This window comes from Microcebus murinus, chromosome 8 (assembly GCF_040939455.1).
Source record: "Microcebus murinus isolate Inina chromosome 8, M.murinus_Inina_mat1.0, whole genome shotgun sequence".
NCBI classification, from domain to species: Eukaryota; Metazoa; Chordata; class Mammalia; order Primates; family Cheirogaleidae; genus Microcebus; species Microcebus murinus.
In genome coordinates this window covers 101148851-101167970 of record NC_134111.1, presented here as the reverse complement: position 1 = coordinate 101167970, position 19120 = coordinate 101148851, and the positions used below count along the sequence as shown (strand labels likewise).

Sequence of the window (19120 nt, the reverse complement as noted above, 5' to 3'; positions counted from 1 at the left end):
TATATATACAAAAAATTAGCCGGGCATGGTGGCGAATGCCTGTAGTCCCAGCTACTTGGAAGGCTGAGGCAGGAGGATTGCTTGAGCCAGGAGATTGAGGTTGCTGTGAGCTAGGCTGACGCCATGGCACCATGGCACTCACTCTAGCCTGGGCAACAAAGTGAGACTCTGTCTCAAAAAAAAAAAAAAAGAATCATTTTATTAACTCCACTGAGACCAATCTAAAATGGCTGAGATTACCAACCACTCTTAAAAAGTTCTTTAGCTGGTTTTTTAAACTACAAGGCTATTTACCATGTTTCCCCAAAAATAAGACAGGGTCTTATATTTATTTTTCCTCAAGAAGACACCCTAGGGCTTATTTTCAGGGGATGTGTTATTTTTTTTAAGTACGGTAAAACAATCTACATTTATTAAAATATAGTTAAGTCATCTTCTTCTGGAACATCATCATCATTCTCCAAACCCCAAATTCCATCCTGAATTTCTTGTGACTCTATTTCCTTTAGAACCATTGGCCCCAATCTCTCATGTCGAGCAATAGAGCTCTCATGGGGCAGATGAGAAGGGCTGCTCGTCTTCTTTACCACTCTGCGACAAAATGTATGGGTTGTGCAGATATGCTGTGTAGCCACGACCATCACTAGGTCTTATTTTCGGGGTAGGGCTTATATTGTGCAAATGCTTAGAAATCCTGCTAGAGCTTATTTTATGGGTAGGTCTTATTTTCAGGGAAAAACAGTATTTAGCTTAAGAGGCAGATAACTACATAACCACACACGAAAAAAATGAAGTTAGAACTCTATCTCGCACTAAAGACAAAAAGTAACTCAAAATGGATCAAAGACCAAATATAAGAGCTAAAACTATAAAACTCTTGGAAGAACATAGGCATAAATCTTGATATTGAATATGTCAATGGTTTCTTAAATATAACACAAAAAGCACAAGCAACAAAAGAAAAATAATAAATTGGATTTCATCAAAATTAAAAATTTTTGTGCCTCAAAGGACACTATCAAGAGAGTAAAAAGACAACCCACAGAATGGGAGAAAATAGTTACAAATCATGTATCTGATAAGAATCAAGTATTCCAGAATGTATACCGAACTCTTTATAATTCAACAACAAAAAGACTACCCAATTTAAAAATGGGCAAAGGATTTGAATATACATTTCTCCAAAAACTATATACAAATGGCCAACAAACACATAAAAAGATGCTCAACACCATTAGTCACTGAGAAAATGCAAATCAATACCACAATGAGATACCACTTCCTACCCTCTAGGATGGTCATAATAAAAAAACAAAACAAAAAAAACAAATGGAAAGTAACAAGTGTTGCAAGTGTGGAAAAACTGGGACCCTCATACATTGCTGGTAGGAATGTAAAATGAAATGGCACAGCCACTGTGGAAAAGTTTAGCAGTTCCTCAATAAGGTAGACAAAGAATTACCCAGCAATTCCACTCAGAAGCATATACCCAAAAGAACTAAAAACAGTATTCAAATAGTAATTCGTACATGAATGTTCACAGCAGCTCTATTCACAACAGCCAAATGGTAGAAGCAACCCACATGTTCATTAACAGACAAATGGACAAAATGTGGTATATCCATACAATGAAATATTATTCAGCCATAAAAAAGAATGAAGTCCTGAAACACGTACAATACGGATAAGCCGTGAAAACATTATGCTCAGTGAGAGATGCCAGACACAAAGGCCACATATTGGATGGCACCATTTATATGAAATATCCAAAATAGGCAAATCCATAGAGGCAGAAAGCAGATTAGTGGCTGCCAGGGGCTGGGAGGAAGGGGAAATGAGGAGTGACAGCGGAAGGGGAAAGGGATTTCCCCACGGGGAATAAAAACGTTCTGGAACTAGATAGTGGTGACACTGGCACACGAGGAATAAAAACGCTGTGGAACTACGTAGTGGTGACACTGGCACACCACTGTTAATGTACTTAATGCTACTGAATTATACACTTTAAAATGGTAAGTTTAAAGGAAAAGGAGAGAGAGTGGCCCTCTTCCAACTCTCCACAAGGACAAAGCACCTTCATCAGAAGATGAGAGTCGAGCCCATCCTGGCGGCGGGGCGCACCTCCCCATCACTGCCGTGACCCAGACACCCTTCACCCTCCGACACACAAGAGCAGAGCCAGCAGAAATGGATGGCAGGTGATCTCGAAACACCTACTACGGAACACACAGTCTGCACAGGGCCCAGAAAATAGGGCCACTGCCCACCTACTTCACAGGAATCAGACAGAGCAAGGGGACAGCCCACCCAGCATAGCAGAGACACAGCCCTGGCCGTGGCCGACTCCCCTGCGGCCAGCCCCAGATGACACTCCGCATTTCTTCCAGCAGCCAAGCACACAGCTAATGGCAGTTCAAACCCACAGACTGGCAAGCACCATTCAGGGAACAATAAATCAAAGCAAAAAGAGGGTTTGGGAGGCTGAAGAAAAAATATGCCATAAAGTACGTGCATAAATCTGAAATGCATTATTATAGAAAATGGAAGGCCACTTTAGAAAATATGTGATTTTTGTTAGTAAGATGCAAAAAGACATGGCCTCTATTAAAAATTAAAATCAAAAAAATTATTAAGGACAGGGAGCACCAAAATGAGAAAAGGGTGAAATTAAAAGACAACCAGCTAAAATACAGTCCAAGATTAGAGGAGGAGGCAGAAATAATCACACTATGGCAGAATTAAAATCCAACTGGAAGGAGCGAAAGGGAAAAATACACACTGCCAAAAAATGCCACTGGTGGCAGAAGACAAAACTGAGAAGCTAACAACATGGTGCAGAATAAAGTGGGGAGGAAAAAACACTAAGAGAAAAGCTCATGGACAGAGTGGTGAAGGGACAGATTATCTAACATACAAATATTAAGAACCACTCAAAAAAAAAAACAAAACAAAGGGAGTTGTATACATGAGAGGTACCGTGTTTCACCAAAAATAACACGTACCCATAAAATAAGCCCTAGCAGGATTTCTAAGCATTAGCGTAATACAAGCTCTACGGCGAAAATAAGACCTAGTGATGGGCGTGGCTACGCAGCATATGTGCACAACCCATGCATTTCATCGCGGGTTCGGTAAGGAAGACCAGCAGCCCTTCTCATCTACCCCATCCTGACAGCTACTATACCAGAGGTGACCGAAAGGTGCGAGCAGCCCCCCCAACAAAGTCGGCTCCCCCTGGCAGGTCCCAGCCATCCTATGTGTGCTGCAAGCTGAGGCTTTGAGGGGAAAATAACACATCCTCTGATAATAAGCCCTACGGTGTCTTCTTGAGGAAAAATAAATATAAAACCCTGTCTTATTTTTGGGGAAACACGGTAGCAGAGACAAAAGCTTTCCTAACAGAAAGCTACTGAACTCATTTTGAGAGGCTGGTACAACCCCAAACCTAATCCAGTCCAAAAAAGGAAAGCAAAGACCTAGCAGCCTGATGTCTTGTTTTTGGTTTTTTTTTTGGTACTAAATAACTTATTTTAATAAATTCATATTTAATAAAAGTGTAGGCCGGGCGCTGTGGCTCACGCCTGTAATCCTAGCTCTTGGGAGGCCGAGGCGGGCGGATTGCTCAAGGTCAGGAGTTCAAAACCAGCCTGAGCAAGAGCGAGACCCCGTCTCTACTATAAAATAGAAAGAAATTAATTGGCCAACTGATATATATATAAAAAAATTAGCCGGGCATGGTGGCGCATGCCTGTAGTCCCAGCTACTCGGGAGGCTGAGGCAGGAGGATCGCTTGAGCCCAGGAGTTTGAGGTTGCTGTGAGGTAGGCTGACGCCACGGCACTCACTCTAGCCTGGACAACAAAGCGAGACTCTGTCTCAAAAAAAAAAAAAAAAAAAAAAAAGTGTAAAACAAGATTCCCACCATTTCAACCACAGTTAAACCCAAACTTCAAATCTAATCAATAATTAATAACATGTTAATTTTTAAAAGTTTTTAACTATAGAGTATCAAATATAATACAGAACTCTTAATATTTAATGCTTCACCATATTAAAAATAAACTTCTTAGCATTTATTCCAAGGCTCAGCCTGATGTCTTGAAACCACTGGGCACTCCTCTCCTGGGCACGGGGGCGATGGGCGCACTGCATGCCAGGGGCCAGCCACCTCGGCCACAGGACACACACTGTCCACTCTGCCCCAGAACCCCAGCTCTGGGCTCCATCCAGAAGACGAAAAGACAGATCACAACACAGCAAGCAAGCTCTCAAAGACTAAAGAACTAGGATGAAGGGTCTCTCCTGGGAAAATGCATATAATTTCAGCATCAAAAAGAATGATTGTAATGACTGTAAAACACACAATAAAAATAGACATTACTCCATAGTGATACTGGGAGAGACAGCATAAGAAACATTTGCCTTCATTGAGGATGACTATCATACCAAATCCTTACTTTGAAATTGGTAACTGAATGAAAAGAATCCAGCAAGCACCCTGTCTTTTTCAGAGGAATTGCAGTCCTTCCCCAGTTGAAGTGGGGAAATATCTTTATAGATATTTCAGATACAGACAGAATTGGAGGGGCGGAAGGTCTCCATTTTGCAAACTGTCATAATAAAATTAATTCAGGCAAGTATCGTATTAGGTATGAATGCTGGAAACCACTTGGTAAAAGGTTGTTGGTGAAAAGGATATTTGCACAGTGCCCAGGAAATCACCTCACAGGTTAGGTTACTTCATGATTGCAAAGAGGGAATCCACATCTCCAACAAAAAGGTCTAGCAATCCATGCAAACCACTCAATGACACAGCAGAGGGGGATGACCCAACAGGACACACCCCATGGGATGCAGCACAGAGCATCCATATCTAGAAGATGTGCCCCAAACGACAACCTAGACATAATCAAGTCTTTGAAACCTCTCACTTCCAGTTCATAGGAAATACAGAGGATAAAAGAACAACGTAAAAGAAACGATGAGGAAACCATCAGACAAACACAAAAAGAGAGATATTTACAAGACAACTGCTCTTGTCTCTTCAAAAAGTTGATGTCAGAGTGGCATGGGGAACGGACAGCAAGCAGAGAAGTCAGTGGAGAGAGCTGATCTTAGTTAAGAAGCTAAAGAAATACAACTACCAAACACCATGCACAAAATCTGATCAGCACCTTGTTACCAAAGGAGCCATAAAAAACATTTTTGGTTTGATTGAAGAAATCTATTAATAAAAATGGCTTGGATATTAGATATTAAGAAATTACAATTCATTTTTTAGGTGTAATATTGGTATAGTTAAATGTTATATAGGAAAATATCCTTACTTTTAGGAGATGTATGCTGAGATATTTAGGGGTAAACTGTCACGCTGGTCTACCTCTGGGTGCTAAAATCACAGTGACTCACCTTCATCCTGGGGCTCCTCTGCAGCCCCTCCTCTACCCCTCTCCTCCCTTGCCAGTCCTTCCTTCTCTGACTGGTCCCCTGCCACTGTCCACTTCCTAAAAGCCCCACTCAGATGAACCACCCCCACTGCTGCCACAGGACGGTTGGGCAGCTGGGTTGGGTTAGGGGAAGAGGCATGATCTGAATCAGTGAGACCCAGGTGGCTTCACAGCACACTGGCAAGTCACCTAACTGATGAGTCTGTTTCGCTCACCAGTGAAACTGGGGTAGTTGAGAATAACAGGATCCAGGATAGCACACAACAGAGCTAAGAAAGAGCAAAATCCCCAAAGCTAGGTCCCATGGCTCCTTATCTCAGAGAAGCGCTCCACCATCCAGCTCATCATAAGAACCGCAGACTTCCTCCTGCCCAACACCCACACCAAACCATCACCAACTTCTCACAGTGTCACCTCCCAAGTATCTCTCAAATCCATCTAATTCTCTCCGTCATCACTGCCACAGCCCTGGCCCAGGCTACCATCATCTCTCACCGCACTGGGTCAGCCAGCACCCACTCAGGCAACCGCAACACAGCCAGAGCCTCTTTCAACCCAGATCCAATTATGCCATGCTCCTTCCTAAAATCTTAAGGCAGTAGTATGCCACTACACTGTGGGGGGAGAAAGACACAGCTCCCTGACACAGCCTCCGACCCAGCTCTCCAGCCTCAGGTCACAACCGAGCGCTCCCTCTTGCCACAAGGTCTTTGCAAACTTCTTTGATCAGCGACCTCCTCCTCATTCTGTTATCAATTCTTTAAAAAAATACTTCCTCTATTTTCTCTGAGTTTCATGTGTTGCCATTCTTCTACCTGACATTCATCAATTTCTAGCATATCTTCTTTCTAATATATGTACTTAAAACTATAAATTTCTCTATAATATGACTTCAGCTGTATTCCATTAGCTATCATTCCTCTGAAAGTTGATGAGATTTGCCTATGGCCAGTAAATACTGAATTTTGACAAATGTGCCTGTGCATTTGAACAGAACTTAGCTTCTGCAATTGTTAGGTACAATGTTCTACACATGTCTGTTATGGAAAGTTTACTAGCCATATTGTTCAAGTTGTCTACATTTTTCCAAATATTTTTGTCTGCTTGTTATAACAGCATGTGAGATAGTTATATTAAAATATCACACTATGATTATGGATTTATTTCCATTACAGTTAGTTGTATTTATTTTTTTCTCCTTTATATATTTTGAAGTTATGTTATTAGGTACTTACAAATTTTACATTATTGCATCTGAAATGAACCTTTTAGCATTTACTAGTATATATTTATCTCTAATAATAATTTTGGCCTCAAAGCCTACTTTATCTGATATTAAAATAGCTAAGCCAACTTCCTCTGTTTAGTGTTTACATAGTATTTTTTTTCCCACTCTTTTACTTTTAATCTTTTTATATCCTTATGTTTTTAATGTCTCTCTTCAAATAGCCTAGTCAGGTTTTGCTTTTGGATCCCACCTCACAATCTTTGTCTTTTAAATGGAGCATTTAAGTCCACTTACATTTAATGTGATTAATGATGTATTATAGCCAGGCACAGTGGCTCAGGCCTATAATACTAGCACTCTGGGAGGCCAAGGCAGGAGGATTGCTTGAGCTCAGGAATTCCAGACCAGTCTAAGCAAGAGTGAGACCTTGTCTCTACCAAAAATAGAAAAATTAGCCAGGTGTGGTGGCATGCACTGGTAGTCCCAGCTACTTGGGAAGCTGAGGAAGGAGGATCGCTTGAGCCCGGGAGTTCAAGATTGCAGTGAGCTACGATGACACCACTGCACTCTACCCACGGCAACGGTGTGAGACTCTGCCTCAAAGAAAAAAAAAATGATGTACTGGCATTTAAGTCTACTGACTTACTATTTGATTTCTATTTGTCCCCAATTGTTCAATGTTTTCTCCCCTCTCTTGCCTTCTTTCAGATTTAGAATTTCTATTTTTCTCTTCTTTTAGTTTAAATAACATATAGTCTATCACAATTTTAGTGACCACCACACAGACTACAAAACGTATCCATGACTTAAATGGACTACAGAATGGTTATACTCCATTTATCTCCTTTCTGACTTACATAACATTGGTGTCATGTGTTTTAATTCTATATATTTTAAACCCAAAGACTTTTACAGTCAATAATCATTTGGTCTCTTCAATCCAGATACTCTTTTTGTTGTTCTTCCTTCCTTCTAACCTTTCACCTGAGATCATTTTACTTTAGCCAAAACAAACACACACAAAAAACCCCTTATATTCCCTTTAGTATGGGTTGGCTGGCAAAAAACACAGTTTTCATCTGTTTGAAAGTGTCTTTTATTTAAACTTTATTTCTGAAGGATCTTTTTGCTGCATAAAGAATTCTCGGTTAGCACTCAGTTTCTTTGGGCACTTAAATTTCAACTGACCTCTGGTTTTTATTCTTTCTGTTAAGAACACAGCAGTCAATCTAGTGGTTGCTCCTTTGAGGGTAATAATCTGTATCTGGCTATTTTTTTTTTTTTTTTTGAGACAGAGTCTCGCTCTGTTGCCCAGGCTAGAGTGAGTGCCATGGCGTCAGCCTAGCTCACAGCAACCTCAATTTCCTGGCTCAAGCAATCCTTCTGCCTCAGCCTCCCAAGTAGCTGGGACTACAGGCATGCGCCACCATGCCCGGCTAATTTTATATATATATATATATATATATATATATATATATATATATATTAGTTAGCCAATTAATTTCTTTCTATTTATAGTAGAGACGGGGTCTCGCTCTTGCTCAGGCTGGTTTCGAACTCCTGACCTCGAGTAATCCGCCCGCCTCGGCCTCCCAGAGAGCTAGGATTACAGGCGTGAGCCACCACGCCCGGCCTTTTTTTTTCTTTTGTACTTCAGTGGATGCAAAAATATCTGGCTATTTTTAAGACTCTCTTCGTGTTTATGATTTTCAACAGTTTTACAGTCATGGGTTGCTTAATGAGAGGGATATGTTCTGAGAAATGTGTCATTAGGTGATTTCGTCATTGCGTGAACAACATAGAGTGTAGTTACACAAACCTAGGTGGCATTGCCTTCTATACAGCTAGGCTATATGGTATACACTCCTAGACTACACACTTGTACAGCATGTTACTATACCAAATACTGTAAGCAACTGTAACTCAATGGTAAGTATCTGTGTATCTAGACATAACCAAACATAAAAAGGTACAATAAAAATACAGTATAAGGCCGGGCGCTGTGGCTCACGCCTGTAATCCTAGCTCTTGGGAGGCCGAGGCGGGCGGATTGCTCAAGGTCAGGAGTTCAAAACCAGCCTGAGCAAGAGCGAGACCCTGTCTCTACTATAAAATAGAAAGAAATTAATTGGCCAACTGATATATATAAAAAATTAGCCGGGCATGGTGGCACATGCCTGTAGTCCCAGCTACTCGGGAGGCTGAGGCAGGAGGATCGCTTGAGCCCAGGAGTTTGAGGTTGCTGTGAGCTAGGCTGACGCCACAGCACTCACTCTAGCCTGGACAACAAAGTGAGACTCTGTCTCAAAAAAAAAAAAAAAAAAAAAATACAGTATAAAAGATTAAAAATGATATACCTATATAGAACACTTACCATAACTGGAGCTTTCAGGCCTGGAAGTTGCCCTGGGTGAGTCAGTGAGTGGTTCATGAATGTAAAGGCCTAGGATATTACTGTACGCTACTGTAGACTATATAAACACTGTACACTTAGGCTACACTAAATTTATAAAATTTATTTTTAAAAATACTTTTATTTCCTCAATAATAAATTAAACTTTGCATCCATTAAAGTACAGAAAAAAAGAAAATAATAATAATAAATTAACCTTGGCTTACTGTAACTTTTTTACTTTACATGCTATTTTATTTATTCTGGCTTTTTGACAGCTATTTTATAATAACACTTAGCTTAAAACACAAACATGTTGTACAGCAGTACAAAAGTATTTTTTCTTTATATTCATACTCTATAAGCTTTTTCCTATTAAGAAAATTTTTTTTTTTACTTTTAAACTTTTCTGTTAAAAACATAAAGACATAAACACACGCATTTGCCTAGGCCTACAGAGGATTATCAATATCACTGTCTTCCATCTCCACATATTGTCCCATTAGAAGATCTTCAGGGGCAATAACAATCATAGATCTGTCATCACCTGTGATAACAATGCCTTCTTCTGGAATATTTGCTGAAGGACCTGCCTGAGGCTATTTTACCATTAACTTTTTTTTTTGTAAGTAGATGGAATATATTCTAAAATAACAATATGAAGTATAGTAAATACATAAATCAGTAACAGTTTGTTAATATTATCATTATCAATTATTATATACTGTACAAAATCATAAGTGCTGGACTTTTCACAACTGGCAGTGCAGTAGGTTTGTCTATATCAGCATCACCGCAAACCTGTGAGTAATGTGTTGCACTAAGGCAGCTATGACATTACGAGACGATAGGAATTTGTCAGCTTCCTTATAATCTTACGGGATGGACATCCATCATACAGGTGGTGGGCCATTGACTGAAATGTAGATACTCAGTACAGTACTGTATTAAGAAGTGACTAGATATAGATTTCTTTGTGTTCATGGGGCTATCGAACCTGTGGGTGGTACCTTTTTTCAGTTGTAGGAAATTCTTAGGCATTATTTTTTTTAATATTTTGTTTACTCAATTTTCTCTCTTCTCTCCTGTGACAATTAAACACAATTATCTTACTGTATTTGTCTCCTAACCTCTCCAAATGTTTCCACTTTAAGTCTCTAGACTTCCTTGTGCGCATTTTCTTTTGAGCTATCCTCTGGGTCACTAAATTTTTTTTTTTTTTTTTTTTGAGACAGGGTCTCACTCTGTTGCCCAGGCTACAGTGCCTTGGCATCAGCCTAGCTCACAGCAACCTCAAACTCCTGGGCTCAAGCGATCCTCCTGCCTCAGCCTCCCGGGTAGCTGGGACTACAAGCATGCACCATCATGCCCAGCTAATTTTTTCTATATATTTTTAGTTGGCCAGTTAATGTCTTTCTATTTTTAGTAGAGATGGGGTCTCCCTCTTGCTCAGGCTGGTTTCGAACTGCTACCTTTTTTGTTTTTTGAGACAGAGTCTCACTTAGTTGCCCAGGTTAGAGTGCTGTGGCATCAGCCTAGCTCACAGCAATCTCTAACTCCTGTGCTCAAGCGATCCTACCTTGAGTGATCTGCCCACCTCGGCCTCCCAGAATGCCCTTCCTCTGGTTACTTAATTTTGATTATTACATTTTTCAGTTGCAGAATTTTCATTTGGGGCCAGGCATAAAGGGTCACACCCGTAATCCTAGCACTCTGGAAGGCCAAGGCAGGAGGATCGCTTGAGCTCAGGAATTCAAGACCAGCCTGAGCAAAATGAGACCCTGTCTCTATAAAAAATAGAATAATTAGCCAGGTGTCATGGTGTGCACCTGTAGTCCCAGCTACTAAAGAGGCTGAGACAGAAGAATCGCTTGAGCCCAGGAGTTTGAGGTTGTAGTGAGCTATGATGAGGCTACTGCACTCTAACCTGGGCAACTGAGCAAGACTCAGTCTCAAAAAAAAAAAAAAAAAAAAAGATTTTTCATCTAGTTCTTTTTTATAGTTTCTAGTTCTCTGCCAAAATTCTCAATCTGGTCTTTTATCTCCTTGAACACAGTAAACATAGTTGTTTTAAAGTCTGATATTTAGAGGCCTTGCTGATCTGTCTTTATAGTCTGTTGTTTCTATTGGTTTTAACTCACTGTGCTTTGCCTCCCTGTGTGTCTATTTTTTAATTATATGTGCAACCCTGAATTTAAAAACTGGCTTGTGAAAGTAACTGGAGGCCTCAGATGATACTGTCTCCCTCTAGAGAGGATTAAAGTTTGCTTCTGTTGGGAACCTGAAGATAAAAGTACTCCGGGATTATTTTAATCTAATTTCAGAAACTGAGATGATCTGAAACAGGGCTGAAGTCCTTCTAAAGTCTTACTTATAGCCCATCCCCATTCCTTGGAAGTGGCTTTTTGGGATCTCAACCCAAACTGGCAGAGGAGGGATGAGGTGTCACCCAGGATTACTGTCCCGGAACCTGATAGCTCAGCCCACCCAAAGCATTCTGTAAGCCTCACAGAGCTCAGCCTCTCGGCTTCCAGTATATAGCCCCTTATTAGTTTCCTAGGGCTGCCCCAACCAAGTACCATGAACTTCATGGCTTAAAACAACAAAAATTTATTGTCTCAGTTCTGGAGGCTAGAAGTCTGAGGTCAAGGGGTCAGCAGGTCCATGCTCCCTCTAAAGGCTCTAGAGGAGATTCCATCCATTACCTCTTCCAGCTTTTTGTGGCCCCCGGCATTTCTTGGTTTGTGACTCCATAACTCCAATCTCTGGCTGTGTTTACACATACCCCTTTTCTCTGTGTGTCTCTCTCTGTCCAAATCTCCCTCCTGTTTCTCTTATAAAAACACCAGACATTAGATTTAGAATTCACCCTAAATTCAGGATGTTTTCATCTCAAGATCTTTAACTAAATATATCTGCAAAAGCCCTATTTCCTAATTAGGTCACACATATTACAAAGTTCCAGGCAGACTGGATTTTGGGGGAACACAAAACCCACTACAGACCCCACTATTGATTTCACAGTCAAAAGCAGCCCCAAATGCCACACTCACTTCCACAGACCTTCATCCTACCCATATCCTAGTCCCATAATTCAACATCACCTTAATAGCAGATTGTGCTTGGCAGAATGGCTTTTCAGGATCACTCAGAAGCAGAAGTCACTCTTTCCTATTCATCTTTCAGACCTTGGCCAACAGTCACTTCCTCAAGAATCCCTTCCCACACCTCCCTGACATTAGGACCTATGATGTCCCCTCAAAGCACTCTGGCCCTCTCCTGATTAGCACCCATCCCCATCACAACTTTACACCAACTGGGTGATTATTTTATTAATGTCTTGTCTTCTACACTATTATGTCTGGGAGTCTTTTCTGTTGTTATTGTTGTTCAATAAGGTATCCCCAGCACAACACTGAACAATGTTAAGATCTCAAATACTTGCTGAGTTAAACTGAATTAGTGAAATATGAAAAATAATACCTAGCCCATGGTATTCCCACTAGTATTCAATAAATTAACAATTTCTTTAAAAGGTGTTTATTGTTGCTAATTTTCAGCCAGATTTGTTTTTATTTGCTCCTCTGAATCTCAGAGATGGAGACTCACCCAGACCAGTTTCAGCTGAAGATGGGGTCAGGGAAATGAATACTATTTCAGATACAAAAAGTAAACAATTAGAAAGACAAAAAAGGTCAAAAGCAACCATCTAGTGACTGCTTCCCATACACTATGTTAGGTGTTCTACATAGATCCCATTTAACGCTATGAGTTATCATCATCATTCCGATTTTACAGACATGAGAACTATTATTATCGTTTCTATTTTGCAGATATGGAAACTGAGGCTCAGGAACACACAGCTAACATTTATTGTCACTACAACTAACTCATAAACTAATATTTTCCCTGTTTACAGATGAGGAAACCAAGTCTCAAAGGGGTTTTAAAACTATCCATAATTACATGCTTCATAAGTAGGAGAACAGGGTCTGAAACAACTTCATCTAAGACCAAAGTTTAGGCCCCAAAATCCTATAATATGCTAGCATTAAAAACCCTTTACATTACTTCGCAACTAGTAGGATGGCTGTTGATTATATATTTAATAAAAAGACAATAACAATCAGGGTGTAGTAGCTCATGCCTGTAATCCTAGCACTGTGGGAGGCCAAAGCGGGAGGATTGCTTTAGCTCAGGAATTTGAGGTTGCTGTGAGCTAGGCTGACGCCATGGCAGTCTAGCTGGGGCAACAGAGTAAGACTCTGTCTCAAAAAAAAAAGAAAAAAAGACAATAACAAGCACTGACAAGGATGTGGAGAAATTGGAACCCTCTTCATACACTACTGCTGAGAATGTAAAATGGTGCAGCTTTGGAAAACAGTCCAACAGTTCCTTAAAGAGATAAACACAGTGTTACCATACGGCCCAGCAATTCCACTCCTAAGTATATATCCAAGATAAATGAAATACATGTCCACACAAAACATGTACATGAATGTTTATAGCAGCATTATCCAGAATAGTCAAAAAGCAGAATAACCCAAATGTTCATCAATTGAGACATAGATAAATAAAATGTAGCATGTCAATACAGTGGAATATATCTAGCAATAAAAAAGAAAGAAGTACCAATATATGCTATGACATGGATGAACCTTGAAAATACTAGGCTAAGTGAAAGAAGCCAGACACAAAAGACCACATACTGTATGACTCCACTCATGCAAAGTGACCTGAATCAGCAAATACACAGACATGGAAAGTAGACTAGTGGTTGAAAAGGGCTGAGAGGAGTTGGGAGGAAATGGGGTGATGAAAATGTTCTAAAGTTGATTGTGGTGATATTGCACAATTGTGAATATAATAAAACGACTGAACTATACACTTTAACTAAATGAATTGTATGGTAAATGAATCATATCTCATAAAGCTGGGGGATTTAAGCTTTTTACAACTTGAACCTTTTACCTGGGATGGGTGTGGTGGCTCCCGCCTGTAATCTTAGCACTCTGGGAGGAAATGGAGGGAGGATCACTTGAGCTCAGGAATTCAAGACTAGCCTCAGCAAGAGTGAGACCCCATCTCTACTGAAAATAGAAAAAATTAGCCAGGTGTGGCTACTTGGGAGGCTGAGGCAGGAGGATCCCTTGAGCCCAGGAATTTAAGGTTGCTGTGAGCTAGGCTAATGCCACAGCACTCTACCCAGGGCAATAATAGAGTGAGACTCTGTCTCCAAAAAAAGAAAAAAAAAAAACAAAAAAACAAAAAAAACCCTCTTACCTAATTTCTACTAGTCTTCATTTCACAATGAAAAAAATACTTTGTTTCGCCAGGCGCGGTGGCTCACGCCTGTAATCCTAGCTCTCTGGGAGGCCAAGACGCTCAGATTGCTCAAGGTCAGGAGTTCGATTGCTCAAGGTCAGGAGTTCGAAACCAGCCTGAGCAAGAGCGAGACCTCGTCTCTACTATAAATAGAAAGAAATTAATTGGCCAACTAATATATATAGAAAAAATTAGCCAGGCATGCTCGCGCATGCCTGTAGTCCCAGCTACTCGGGAGGCTGAGGCAGGAGGATCGCTTGAGCCCAGAGGAGTTTGAGGTTGCTGTGAGCTAGGCTGATGCCACGGCACTCACTCTAGCCTGGGCAACAAGTGAGACTCTGTCTCAAAAAAAAAAAAAAAAAAAAAATACTTTGTTTAAATTCGAAATCAGGAATACAAACATTTGCATGCACAAATCCCCCAAAATGTTAACTTTTTAGAAACATTTAAATAAATTAAACTTTATCTTAATAGCTTCACAAAAATACACTGTCCTTTACTCAAATTTCAAAATACCTTATAATGTGCTAGTGAATTTACTGGTCAGTGTATTAAGCTCCATTTTCTTTTTTTTCCATTCTAGCTATGTAGTACTACAGAGTCATTATTGTGCACCATGACAAAGAAATACAAATGAAGTCATGTGTTTGCTGGAGACAGTTTCATCTCTAATGAATTCAAACATATGAAAATATCAGACATGCATGAAGTGCTAAGCTAATAAATGGCCATCCCAAATCTACACACATCAAATTTTCAGCATGCTAAAGACTTGGGGGAAAGTTCTTTTAAAGCCTTACAACCGAAAGATTTATTTGGAGTTTGGTAAGGCTTTTCTTTACATGTAAATCATAAGGTCTTATTTTGCAAAGTGTGGTCCCAGGAAAAGCAGCAACACTGTCTGGGAGCATGTAAGAAAATGCACATCCTAAGGCCCCATCCCAGACCTACTCAACCACAATCAGTGTTTTAACGGGTCCCCAGGAGATGTGTCTGCACATTAAAGTTTAAGAAGCACTGTCATAAAATACTCCGCCCCTTTTTTTCTTCATTAAGACAGCTCTGGCTTTCAAAAGACCAATATTTTTAAAATTTGACATACATATAGCTTTGGTCCTGGCCCAGCTTGTACTCAGATCCATTCTTTCTTCTTCTTCTGTATTCCAAATTGTAAAGGGAGTGACCCCTGCAGGCCAGGGTTCCTTGGCAAGAGGGGAACAGTGTGTCTGCCATAGCAGCTGTGCCCTCCCTAGACTCCAGCCCCCACCAGACAGAGCCCTGTGGTTCCACTTTTTGGTGGGTGATGGCTGTCCCTGGAGTCTGAAATGCCCTCTCCTACTTCTGCCCCTCCAGCTTAGGGGTGGCAGTGGTTTCTGCTTGTTATTTCATCTCCATCTTGCCTCTACTGCCTGCAGCTTATATTTTCAGTTCTCTCATCTCTTGTACAACCACTCTTCTACAATAAATTTCCCTCCGTTTTAAATATTTAAAATGGGTTCTGTTTTTCTTTTTGAACCCAGAATGATATCCCCTATCATTTTGGATATTTCTATCATGTACCACATATACCGGAAAAAAAAATTGTGAATGGCTTATCTGCTAAAAAAAAAAAGGGGGGGGGGGGCTACTGCATACACTTTAAAGCTCACATTTCCCACATTCTGACAATCTCTAACAACCCAAAAAAAATCAGCCTAAGCTATCTGTACAGCAGATGTGACTGTATTCAGAAACTCAAGTCCTCGGGGTGTATTTTTAACACTCTACCCATTACTCCTCCTCAACCAGAACAGCTGGTACAGCAGCTATTGTTTTAGGAGAAAAAAGAAAGAAAGCAAAACACCTTCTAAAGAACAAAATGTGGACTGACACTGGAATCTCAGAGGAATCAAATCTCTCTCAACACAATCTTGATCTTAATCACACTTGTAAATCACATGATCTACCCAACACTGGGCAGCACCTTGCTTGAGCAACTCCTATCAGCACCATTTACAGCTACTTGGAGATCTTCCCAAAGGCATATGAGAGCCATCACTCCCATGTTTTATCAATCCCCTGTGGTTCCCTCTTGCCCTAGACCCAAAAGCCAATGCTTCAAACGGACTATCCCTTTAAAATCCAGCCCCGACCTACCTTTCCAGCCTCTAATTCCACTCAACCTGATTCACTTTCTGGCTCAACTTCTGACCATTCCCAGGTGTGCCTAAACCTTAGACACAATGTTCAAACAGGTAGAATGCCATTCCTTCCCCCACTTGGCCTGGCAGACTCTCTATCCTTCAAGATCCCACCTTAAAAGGAACTTCTTCATCTTTGCCTCCCCCCAGGGCAGTTCTCTGCCCCCTGAGCTTCCACGGCACTTACTATGTTGTAACGTCATCTGCACAGGTTCCACCTCCCCACTAGACTGAGAAACTCTAAGAGGAGACATTGTCTTCCACCTTAGAATCCTGACCATGGTTCAAATCTGAATCCACATTTACTACCTGTGACAAGCTGGGCAAGTCATATAACCTATTTCAATTTCCAATTCCATAAGACAGCGATGGTAGACAACACCGAACTCATTAGGTTATCACTAGTACTAAACGAGCTAACCCATGCCAAGGGCTGTAAAGCAACCCAAGAGAAGTGCCTGACACATAATAAGTATCGAAGAAATGTTACCTGCTATAGCTATCACTATTAATGTTATACCGGGAACAAAGCAGGTGTTCAACACCTATTGGCTGAGTAACTGGAGCACATTACAACAAGCCTGTTTGAACACATTAGGACCTAAGGTTTCCCATCACTGGTATCAAAAGCTGACAGAAGAGAAGGCAAGAAATGGCTCTCATGGTGAAGGGACCAACTGAAACTGACCAGCCCTGGAGGAAAAGCGCACTGCAGCAGGAGGAGAACATCCGTGCCAGCTGGCGGGGCTGCCCCACGGACACAATCTGCTCTCAGCCACCTGGCTGGCCACCTGCCTAAGGAAGCCGTGTTCTAACGGGGAGGGCTCACCTGTAGCAAAAACCATAAGCAGTTTTCAACAGTAACCACAATGGGGGGGAAAGGGTGCAACTTTCATCCTGCAAAAAGGACATGCGTCTTTCTCCATCTAATATTCAGCGCCTGGAGTTCTCCATGGAGAGCTGGGTGCCAAGCGGGTGCGCAGTCCCCTCTGGCCGGAGGAGAGAGGGAGAGACGGTCACTGAACGCGCATCCCTTCCCTTTTGGGACAAAGGGGAAAAGGATGAAGCCTGGGTCCGACCGGACTTCTGAGGGCCGCACAAGTAAGTCTTCAGCGCAGCCGGCGGCAAATAACCGGAGCAGTCCCCCTCAGAATCGTGCAGAACCGGAGGCTCGGGGAGCGCGCAGCCTGCGGGACGCAGCCGGGAGCCCCAAGTCTGATCCGCTCGGCCGGACCAGCGCAGCCTCCCGCCTCTAGGCCTCCCCTCCCTCCGGGTCCCTGCAGCGCCGCGCCGGGCTCCCTCGAGGCCCACCGCGGCGCGCGCCCCTCGCCCGTCGCCCCGGCGCGCGGCCCCCGTGGAGCGGCCCCAGCGGCGCCCACCTGCGCGCCCCCCGCCCGCCCGGCCGCCGCCTGCCGTCCGCCCGGGGGCGTTGCGCTCGGCCCGGGGCGCCGGCCCGTTACCGCGGCGCGGTGCGCTCGGCCGGGCAGCGGCGCCCGCGGGACCCCGGGCCTGGGCGGCCACTCGGGCAGGGCCACGGGCCTCGGCCGGGGCTGCCGCGGCGTGAGGGGCGCGCGCCCGGGCCGCCGCGCCGCGGGCTCACCTTCTGACGGATCTGGCCCGACGTGGACACCTTGCGGATGAGTTTCTGCGGGGAGCCGGGCTCCGCCTCGGGCTCGCTGTCGGACGACTCCTCGGGCGGCGGCGGCGGAGGCGGCTGTGGCGGACCCGGCGGAGGGGCGCCCGCCGCCGCCGCCATGCTGCCGGGCCAGCGCGCGCACCGCGGGCGGGGGCGGGGCGGGGCGGGGCGAGGCCGGGGGCGGGGCGAAGGCGGGGGCGGGGCGGGGGCGGGGCGGGCCTGGCGAGGCCGGGGGCGGGGCGGGGCGGAGCGGCCCCCGGCTCGTCCCCGCCGCGCCCCCTGTCGGCCGGGCGCGCAGCCGCAGAGGGCGCCTCGCGGAGCCCCTCCCCGCCGCACTCGCGGTGTCGGGGGGAGGGGGGCAGGCACCCCACCCCTCCCTGGCTTGTCTTCGGTTTGTTTTCTTCCTGGGACACAACTTGTGTGGTTTTTTTTGCTTCTGTTTTTTTTCAATCTTTAATCTTCCCCATCAGAATTAAGTGAGCTCCAGGAGGCCGGCGACAGAGTCTGTCCCGCCCAGCGTGGCGTGGCCGGCATCCAGCTGGGGAGTGGGTGGGTGCGTGCGGGAGTGCGGGGAAGGAAGAAGAAAGCGCTTGGACGGGCCTCTGGAGGCCAGACAGGGATGCACCATTCCATCCCCGAGGGCTTCCTGGAGAAAACGGCTTAGGACGAGAGATGGAATAGGAGCGCAGCAGTCATCCCCGGAGGGGGGACCGTGTTCTAGGAAGGACCAGATTTGTGCAGGGGCAGGAGGCGACAGAGAACAAGTGTCTGGAATGAAGAAAGGGAAGCTGGCGCTGAGAGGGAGGAAAGTGGCCGGAAGATTGGAGCCTGGGGGTGGGCAGGTCAAACAGGGCTTTGTGAACCAGGTAAGGGGCTGGCTTTTCCGCTGCGGCCCCAGGGCTGCAGGAAGCTC

General features: G+C 43.6%; 1 protein-coding gene across 2 annotated transcripts in view; it reads right to left on the bottom strand.

Moving 5' to 3' along the window:
• Nucleotides 1–18350, bottom strand: part of DGKD (diacylglycerol kinase delta) — a 107470-nt gene extending 89120 nt beyond the window's left edge. For both annotated transcript variants that reach the window (XM_020288122.2, XM_076006056.1), the window contains exon 1: nt 18172–18350. In XM_020288122.2, the coding sequence (XP_020143711.2) occupies nt 18172–18327 (156 nt within the window). In that variant the 5' untranslated portion in view covers nt 18328–18350. The remainder of the gene's footprint in view (nt 1–18171) is intronic.
• Between the last annotated feature and the right edge of the window lie 770 nt (nt 18351–19120).